At 36.9% G+C, this 10361-nt stretch overlaps 1 protein-coding gene across 1 annotated transcript in view; it reads left to right on the top strand.

The window, feature by feature from the left end:
- CLEC16A (C-type lectin domain family 16, member A) overlaps positions 1–10361 on the top strand; it is a gene marked incomplete at its 3' end in the record, with an annotated part of 64664 nt that overhangs the window by 27090 nt on the left and 27213 nt on the right. Inside the window, exons 14-18 of the mRNA XM_008949833.1 lie at positions 787–896; positions 1396–1440; positions 2812–2862; positions 5067–5195; positions 7886–8006. Coding sequence (XP_008948081.1) covers positions 787–896; positions 1396–1440; positions 2812–2862; positions 5067–5195; positions 7886–8006 — 456 coding nt within the window. The remainder of the gene's footprint in view (positions 1–786; positions 897–1395; positions 1441–2811; positions 2863–5066; positions 5196–7885; positions 8007–10361) is intronic.

The following is a 10361-nucleotide window of genomic DNA, read 5'->3' as shown; positions in this document are numbered from 1 at the left end:
AAAGAGTGCAAGATGAAGAAATGCATTTTTTTAAACAAAAGCATTTCTGGGGAAGGGTGAAAATAGTGGGATTTTATTAAGGTTGCTAAATTCTGTGTAGAATATTTTCTTCTACTTTCTGGGGGTACTGACCTTTGTGTCTTTAGTTTCTGCCAATATAGTGCTAAATTGTTAAGTAATAGATGGAAATTGGGGTTGAAAGCTAAGATATCTGTCTCTTGGGTACATTGTCTTAGTAGCTCAGACTATACATTTCTTACCTTTCTTTTTAAGCCTTTTAAAACTATAAGTTTAAAATCTCAGTCCATTCTTTCACTCTGACTTCTTTAGATTCTCACATCCAGGCTGTATCTGAATCCCTTGGACTTTAAGAAAATAATATTCCTTATTAGTATGCTATGTACATAACTTCCTTTCATCTTGTAACTTTATCCATTTTAGTGCAATTCAGCCTGTGCTTCAGATTGATAAAGGCATTGTTTTTGACTACTTTTCTAGTAGTATTAATCTTTATTGCCTACTTATTGTATGGTTCTGCTTTACATTTTTCTTCAGCTTTAAATTACTCTTCCAGGGTGGTTTTTTTTGTTTTGTTTTTGGTTCATTTGGGTTTTTTTAGTACCTGTCAGCATTGTAAGGCAGCATCAGCACTCAGCCTTATCAGATAGGGTGCAAGGTTTATGACAATTGCAAAGAACATTAGAAAAGTTCAGGAACGTCAGGTAATGAGAAAAACAGTGTAGTTAAACTGCTACTATTTTGTATAATGACATTTTATTTTCATAGATGGAAAAATCCGTTTGGCAACTTTAGAACTTGGTTGCCTGTTGCTGAAGCAGCTTGTGTTTGCTAAAAATGGCAGCATCATAAAAGACGTTCACCTTGCTTGCCTTGAGGTAAGTGTTTTCTTTTAGATTACTAGTCACAGCATTACTTTTCTTTGAGTCTTGTGGTATATTTGAGTATATTTGTTTCATTTCTGATTGCAGTAAGCATCAATATGAAATTGAGCTTGTAGAACATCTTTCCATTGTTGTCTCTGTGCAGTGAATGTAAAGAATCAATACTGCATGTTTGGCTTGCAGCTTTGCTATTACCCTGCTATTTAAACTCTTTTCAAGCAGGGTTGTGCTTTATTTTCTCTCTGAAATATGTATGCCACCCCTCTGAACGATGTAAAGAAAAGTGCTTTTGAAACTAACAATTTCACATGAGCTGTATTTTCATAAGTGCAAGAGCTGTGTTCTATCAAATTCTGGGCTGAAGGCTATGACTATAGGGATATGGATAGACTCTTCTGTATGAGTTTTTGGGTGTTTTGTTTTTTTTTTAAATGTGATTTTTGAGTAAATGGTGCATTTTACTCCCTGAAACACAGTTATTTATCTTTTCTAGGGTGCAAGGGAAGAAAGTGTTCATCTCCTCCGTCGTTTCTACAAGGTATATGTGCAAATTGGTGTAAGACAAATCCTCTACATAATGGGGAATTAGAAATGAGTCTGCAGCCCAGTCTCTACGTTGGTGCTCAAGGCAGCACTTTTTTAAGATGGGAACTCCGTATTTCTGACAGAGAAGGAAGTGTTTTGTTGGAGGATTCCTCTCATTTCCTGCCCTTCCTCTACCACGCTGACATACATCACAGAAAGGCTGTTAGAAGCCTCCCAGTGTTTGTGCCGGAGGTCAAATTGGCAGTTGTGCTTTTGTTGCAACAGCTACGTATTTCATGGAACAGAGCCACGCTGCTGGAACGTGTCTGGGATTTTTTCATTGGCACCAATATGAAATGTGTTTCTTTTTGGCATTACCTTTTATCTTACCTGAAATGATAATCTCAAATTTTACTTAATCTTTTTTTCTCCTTGGAGACCTCTGCAGCTTTTTGCCTTTTTTTTATTTTTAATTGTAAACAATGACAGAAATAAAATCTTTAGCCCTAGGCATTAACTTCACTTGGAGCATTAAATCCATAACAGATTATAGTGTCAAAAATCTCTTGCTCTTTTTGTTATAATTCTCTTGAAGAATGTTTTCTCAGTATGGGTTAGAAAAAAATAACTTGTGGGTTGACCTTGGCTGGCTGACAGATGCCCACCAGCCATTCTCTAAGTCCCCCTTCTAACAGGATGGAGGGGCAATATAAGATGAAAAAAATCACATGGTCAAGATAAAGACAGGGAAATCATGTAACAACTACCATCACGGGCAAAACAGACCCAACTTGGCAAAAATTAGTTATTGAAAATTAAAATAAATTCAGATAGTGAGAAACAGACAAATTAAATCAGCACCTTCCCTGTTCCCCTCCCTTCTGCCAGGTTCATCTTCGCTCCTTCATTCCTGCCTCTTCCACCTTTTCCTTTGCCAAGTGGTGCAGAGAGAATGGAAAATGGGGGCTGAGGGTTGGTCCATAACAGTTAATCTCTGCTGCTTCTTCCTCCTCACACTTTTCCCCTGCCCTAGGGTAGGCCCTTTCTGTGGGCTGCCATCCTTCAGGAAAAATAATCCGTGTCGCTGCGAGTCTCCCGCAGGCCGCGGTTCCTCAGGGATCTCCACCTGCTCCACCGCCGTCCCCTCACGGGCTGCAGGGGAATCTGCCGCCTTTTCTTGAAGGTGTTTTCCAGAGGTGCTGTCAGAGCTGCTGGGGGGCTCAGCCGTGCCCTGTGGCTGGGACCAGCCGTGCCAGTCTCCCCTCACAGGGGCCCTGCAGCCCTGCTGGACAGGAACACCCAGCTCGTGACTGAACAAGCCCAAACAAGCCAGGCTCCATGGCTGTACCGATTCATGATCTGTCCATTTCCTTTGTTTTGAAAGGGAGAAGAAATTTTTCTGGATATGTTTGAAGATGAATACCGGAGCATGACAGTAAGTTACACCCCTTCTGCCCTGCCACGTCCTCAGACTCAGACACCACACAGGGACAAGGACAAGGACTCACTGATAGCTACTGAGAATGCTGATGTCTTTATTTCTGGAAGTATAATAACAAAATGTGGCTTGGCTTTTTTTTTGTCTCCAAGGAGTTGTGTTTACACTGACAGAAGTTGTGCAAATTCACAGCTCTTTATTAAATAAAAGCCCATTACTTTTTGAAAGTGAGTATGCAAAAATTACTTTATCTTGGGAAACTAGGTATTGGATTTTTTTTTTTCCTAGTTACTAAACAATGTGAAAATCTTCCTCTTATCTTTCTGAAACCCAGCAAGGGTCCAGTTTTGAGTGATACCACTTCAGTTACCAGTCAAGAACAGGGTTCTAGTGAGCAAATGCTGGGGCCTTTGTCTCATCCAGGAGAGGTGCTGCCTGTGCCATGATACAAGCTGTGAAAGTTTTAATAAATGAGTAAAATTAACCTCAAGCAGTTAATATTTAACCTGTAAACGTGTTTTAAAACTAATTATCTGGTTCAATTCTTAGGTTAGAAATCTAAGAATATTCTGGGTAGTCAGCTGCAGGTTTTTTTTCCACAGTGGTACAGGGATTTAATGAGCAGTAACTAGCTGTCTTTTTGAATAAGTTGATGTGTTGCAAGAAGTCTTCTAATATGGGAAGCATCTTGCACGTATCTTACCAGGTTAAATAATAGAAATATTCAGTGAAACATTTAATTTCTTACTACTGAAGTATTGTGGTACTTTTAGTTTGAAAAGTGACACTGATACTGAACTAGCAACATAAAAATGCTAGTATCAGTGTAGGTTTTTCTGTTGTATCTCTATTTCTGAGACTGCTTTTTTTTTATTTATTTACCAGAAAAGACAGAGCTACACCCTGAAACTTGAACTTTGTTTTTCTTAAAGCATATTTATTTGCCTAGCCAGCAGATTACAGTAAAACTGATGTCTTGTCAGATGAGTTGTGTAAATAGCATGGTATAGAGCTTCTGGGAGGCAGAAGTATACTTGCTCTGTCTGAATGACAAAGAAAGGAAAAGGTTGGGTCTTCATTAATAATATATAAGAACAAGTTCCGAGGAGCAAGTAAATTGGGCACTGTAGTCCTTAGTATTTTTCCTTTGAGCGATGTTTCCTTTTTTAACATTCTTCTCCTTTATGATGTAAAATGCTGTTTAAACCAGTGTACACTCGTATGAATAGCATTTGAAGTATTTACTTATGAGAGATTTTAGTGCCATGTTCTCATTCGTTCTCATTGTCTGTGTAGATTTCTGTATCTTTCTACACGTTAATTGAATTTGTTAAGGCAGTGTTTCAGATGCTGAAGATAATTGTTCTGAGAACAGAAAAAATGGGTAAAGGCTACTTCTAGGTTTGTATGTGTGCAAGGCAGCCATTCAAGATTGCACTGTGAAGGTTCTGGACATTGTTTGAGTCTGCTTCTTTTATGGTATCGGACCATGGCAAAGTGGTCAGGAATGCTTCTAGTTACATTTGGCTAGTTTGGAATGCCCATGTGACTGCATTTTTATATGCAGAATATGGTACAAGCTGTGGGAAGGGCTTTTATATGTTTTAGCCATTCCAGCTGTCTTTCTGGCAAAAAGAAGCTCCTGTCTCCAGTGCATGTGTTTATAATAGAACTCAGATGGAATTGCCTAAAGGTACAGAAGGATAGATGCTTCAGACATCATTTATTCATGAAAATAAGCAACCATGTAAGGGAGAGACTCTGTCAGTGGCAAGATTTAAGGGAATTGTCTAGTGTGAAAGTTATTGCATTAGTTAGAGACTAGAGAGTTCTTTTTTGAGAGAAGAATACATGGGAAACTTTTCTTGTGATTGAAGTAACTACAAATTTGGGTCAAAACTTAAAATCAAACTTGACAGACTTTGGTTTTTAGTACTTATGAAATAACCTTTCTTCTGTAATCTTCTGGAGTTTTATCCTGTGTTGTTTTTTAGTATGGGAACTTCAACAGTTAGGGAATGATGAGCAAATATAAAATAGAGATTGCATGTAAGGAGCTTGAAATAAGTCAAATGGTATTAAAAATTCTCAGAACTCTGTAACAATTCCTTCCTCTTAAAATATGCAAACATGTTATATTTGAAAATATTTGCAGGTGCTTGTAGTTCTGTATAGTAATCAATGTTAAAATATTTTTATAGATTAAACCCATGAATGTAGAGTACTTGATGATGGATGCTTCAATCTTGTTGCCTCCAACGGGGACACCACTGACTGGTATTGACTTTGTGAAAAGGTTGCCATGTGGAGATGTGGAAAGAACACGACGAGTGAGTATGACTGTTTTTCTTACTTTCATTCATGACAAAATGGTACCAAAGTCTTTAAAAAATTCTAGAAAGGTGGAATGTTTTTCCTTGAAAACTGCTTGAACGGAAGCTTCATCCATAAAATCCTAAAGATACACCTACATGTAGAGTATAGACTATATACCTGTCCTAGTGGAGAAACTCTTTATGATTTCTTGTGTCTGTTCATTTCGGTATGTTCCTGAATGGCATCTTCACTTTTTCAGACAATGGAGGTATCTGCATAAAAAGACATTTTGATGACACTCATTAATATTTTGTCAGTTTCCTTTATGATATGATATCTCAGTCTGTCTGTCTTTATATTCCTGTAGTAAGAATCTCCATTGCAAGGCTGACTGGCTTCATATTACTTGTTTCTAGACATAGAATTTGACTCAGTGTTCATCTTAGTGAAGTAATTCGTAAGAGAAATCTTGAGACTGAGGAGAAAAGCAGCAAAATGTCTATTTTTTTTATGACTGACACAACCTGTAGAGGTCATACTCACCTGAGTAACAGCATCATTATTAGCATTCTTGGGATCTTTGCCCTTCACTGGCAGTGTCCTGTAAGCTTTGCAGTGCCAGCAAGTCTTAAAGTCTTATTACTGCATGACACTATTGTTTGAAAAGTGCTATTCTTTGGATAGCTTTGCGTTTATATAAGTATATTCAAGTACTCTTGAAGAAAAAAACACATTTCCAGGTATCTCCTGAAAATTTGTTTTCATTACTTGTTATAAGCCACTCAACTTTTGTTACCACAAGAAGTTAATTTTGATAAAGTTCAGTGAATTATTTTGAAAAGTACTGTTCTTAGAAAGTAGAAATGCTTCCTAGAATTGTCTCTGAGGCATTTAACAGAATGATACTTAGAAGTGTGGGTTAATGGAAACTGCTCCATGGTTTTTCATGTGCTAAATAAAGAATAGCTTAGCAACTGTTGGTGGAAATTCAAAAATCAATACAAATATTCCTGTAACTTCTCTGAGATGGAAAGGTTTTTCTCATTACCAAGATCTCCTAGAATGCTTCCTTGTTGGTCCTCCTTCCCCTGATCAGGCTGTTCTAGAAGCTTTAGAATTTCTTAAAATTCCTATGCCACTTTCTTCCAGCTAGGCTCTCTCTCTTCAGATGAATTGCCATTTAACAATACCCTGCTAAAGTCGAGTGTATCCCTGTGACACTGCTGCTGCCACTTAACCTGCTGGAGGTCCTTTTTGCTGACAGTTTAAAATGAATAATGGATGAATTCTAGACATCCCATGGCATAATTTTAAAAAAAAAAATTCCCAAGTTTTATTTCATTGGCAAGGGAAGAAATCCCATCCTTTGAGTGTATCATGAGTTCTCAGCTGTTAGAGATTAGAACTTTTAGGCTCTCACTTCTTCTTTTACTGTAGAAAGTCCCTTTAAGTGGCAGTTCTTTTCCTCTTAACAGCCTTAGGAGGAACTCTCAGAAATCAGATGTGCCTTTGGTAACTTGAGACATATCTCCAAAATCCAGCCAGGCAACCCCTCTGACTTAAAATGACCAGAAGTTGTTGGGCTGCTTTCTGAAATCAGCTACTACTGCTTGATCAAACCTTCTGCCCAGAATCAGACACTCTTATGATGATAGCCCAGTTATTACATGTTGGTTGCATCTCTCCCTTCTGATTTCTGTAGTCCTAAAGCAATTTAGATTTGTTTTTCCAGATACTTCCTGGAATCTGGGAGTTCTGGGCACTGCAGCTGTTTCATTAATTCAATGCTTTTATTGTAAGGCAACAGTTAGCTTACAGTATGCTACAGAATTACTATGTAGGAAATGGTTTAAAGCAACAACAAAAAAAATCCCACAGGAAGTAATAAAAAATGATTTTTCATTGGCTCTACTGGAGACTGGATATTGGCTATACTCTGCAGTTCTTGTAGTGGAGGAGGATTGTAAGTGGTGCCCTTCAAAATGTGGCTAATAAAATTATGATTGTTCTTTGGCACTTTAGTTGTTGCATGCCTCATGCCATTAATTTCTAAATCAAAACAAGAATATTAATTTCACAAAGCAGCTGTTGAAAGTTCCTTAGGACTGGTGCAGCTTTCAGGATGCTTTGCCCTGATGTAGACCTGAGAATATAGAGGAAGTTCTCTAAGAATGCCATGTGGTTACTTTTGAAGAACAAAGCAAATCAAAACTCAAAAATCCCCACTGTTTTCTATCAAACTTGTAGACATCTTAGCTAGATTCAACCAGAAATGTTATTACTCTGCCAAGTTCAAATGTCAAGAGTCTCTGGAGGTTGGTTGTGCAGTTATCTCTAGTGCACTGTTATTCTAAATACAATCAGTCTTAAAATAATGATTTAAAAAAAAAAAAGTCCAAGATTGTTGGTTTTGCTTAAACAGCTCCTTTAATCATTTGCCTTTCAGTCAGCCTGTGTAATCATGCCACTGGGATAAAAGCTCTGCTGCTTGTATTTCATTGAAAATAAATAGCATGCTTCAGCTTCTTCCATATTGGTTTTAACTAACTTTGAAATTACATGTTACTTTCTCTATTTCAGAAGTAGATCTACTGCATGGCAATAAATTCAGGAGATATAAAAGCGAGTATTCAGTTTTAAGATTTCATTAAAATATGTAGTATTGAATGCAGTTGTAATTTAATTTTTTTTTTAATTTCTTAAGGCAATCAGAGTTTTCTTTATGCTCCGTTCACTATCACTGCACTTGCAAGATGAGCCAGAAACTCAGTTACCACTCACAAGGGAGGAGGATCTGATAAAGACAGATGATGTTCTTGACTTGAGTAAGTAGTCCCTCAATTTCCAAAATAGTCTATGACTGGAAAAATTCATGGCTTTTTAAAAAAAAACTTTAAAACCTCAAATAATTACCTATGATTATTGTATTGTCTCTCTTCTACTGGATTTGCAAAACTTCTCATGGTTTTTGTTTTATAAAGAGACTGTTAAGAAGCACTCCAGAGTTTCAATATTAGCACATAGAGGATTTGGAGTTCTTCATCTGGTTTCCTGGTATGTAAGATTTCTAAAAGAACTGGTCCTAGGAGGGTTTTTGTCTATTCTACTTCTACCTATTCAAAATGCACTTAAACCATTCATGAACTTTAAGAGACTGAAGGTAATTACTAGAACAGCTTCACTGTGCTATTTTCCTCATGGGTCCCCTTCCCCTGGAGTTTTTTCTTCACCTCTCTTCTGCCATTTTAAAGCTGTTGTATGGAAGCTTTTGCCCCCATAGTTGAACAGGATGTTGAGCTATTGTCAGGGGGAATCAGACTGTAATGTGTAGAATGATCGTGTGATATTGAGCAGTACTTACTATGAAATAAAGGCAGAATACTTTCTTTTTGCAGTATCATAGAATAGTACTGCACTCTCCATCCTGAAGAAACGTAGAAGTTGGAAGCAATAGAATTATGAATTATACTGTTTGCAAATTCAGTATACCTCTGTTTAACATCAAAATCTACATCTCTAGATGACTATATGTGTTACTAAACAGTACAACTTTTAGAGGAACTCTAGTCTGAATCATAAAGCCGTAGTTCTGCTGTCTCCAGCACTGACACTGTTTAAGAAACAGTGACTTGTCATGTTTTAATCTTACTATAGTGTGAGACATTTACTATTTTGTATAAAGGTTTAAAATCTGTAGAGGTATGGTTTTAGGCTGGAATTGAAAAGATAGTGCATAATAATATAAATAGTATAAGTTCCATTTCTTGTAATCATGACCTAGAAGAGTTTGGCAGATTGCTGTTAGCTGGTAGGTAGTTAACCTGTGCTCAGGCAGTTTTCTGAGAACTTGCACATACCCTTCACAGCTTTAGGGGACATGTGATTGCTTAAGTAGAGTGTGTATATTTGCTAGGGCTTAATTTTCACAGGCTCTTTTTCTTACAAAAGAAGGAAAAAATGCTTGATGCTTCCAATGCTATTTTTTTTATTCTCTATGTTTAAGTGCTTGTTGATCTTACTCCAACTAAAAAAACTGTTTGCCTGGGTTCCCTTAGTAGATGTTACAGGATTATGTCCCATATCTCTGAGACCTTTTTGTGCATCAAGTCCACTAAGAATATTATCTGAGTGAAGGGAAAACGCTGAAATTAATCAAGCCAAGCAAAAGTTCTGTGATATCAGAGCTGCTGTGCAGCATGCTTAATGGATAAAATCCAAATGAAACCTTAAATTGTATTTCAAATTATTATTTAAAATTTATTTTTAGAAAATAGATTTGTCTGCAGTACTGAGTGTGTCAGAGGACACTCCCTCTGGCATGAAGTTCAAGCCATGCTGCTTAGAGCAGTGAAAGGTTTTGAGAATAAACTCATTTATCTGCAAATGTGGAAAGATTGCTATCAGAGCAATTGACTGAACTTACAAAATTGTACAAGCTATAGGAGACAGACAGGCTTTTCCTAAGTAAATATAAGCATTAGGCTACAATAGCTGAGAAGATACCAGTCCAGTGTTTTTATCTTTGTAGCTCCACTGGAGTTACATGGCCAGTGATGTGGAAGACTGACAGCTGAGTCATTACAATTCCCACTTGTTGAATTTCTGTATTATTTAAAAGATCTTAGAAAATGTACAGGGAAAATACTTCTTAAAACGTGTTCTTCAATAGTTGTAGTCTGTCCTCTTCCTACTAGTACTGTTTTGGCTTGGTTAATTAAGCAAAATGAGCTTAATGCAAACTCATAACTTTCAGTATTTCTCAAAAAGAATGAACAGCACAAGATAGCGTTAATTACATTATGCAATTATTAGTTATTGGGTAAAAAATGAATTTAGTTCCTGTTGACATGCTAAAGGGTTAGTAATATAAAATTACCTCTGTTTCCTGTTTCAAATGAGTTAGGTATTCACTGTAATATTGGCTCTTTTTCAGCAGATTAGATAAAATAATGCATCAGCTTCTACTGAAAAAAAGTGTTTCTTCAATTAGTTGTAAATATTATGATAATGAAGTAGTTATTTTAAAAACACACTGAACAAAAGATTGATCTGATTGAAATACTCTTTCCAAATATTATGTTACTCTTCCTCACTACACCACCCACCCCCCCCCCCATCCCCCCAAAAAAAATAAAAGGACCACCTTTAGTCTAGAGAAATTCTGATTGCTCTCATAAAAT

This window comes from Merops nubicus, unplaced genomic scaffold (assembly GCF_000691845.1).
Source record: "Merops nubicus isolate BGI_N331 unplaced genomic scaffold, ASM69184v1 scaffold6891, whole genome shotgun sequence".
Taxonomy (NCBI): domain Eukaryota; kingdom Metazoa; phylum Chordata; class Aves; order Coraciiformes; family Meropidae; genus Merops; species Merops nubicus.
Note: the sequence above shows the minus strand (reverse complement) of the source record. Positions and strands in the feature narration are given on the sequence as shown.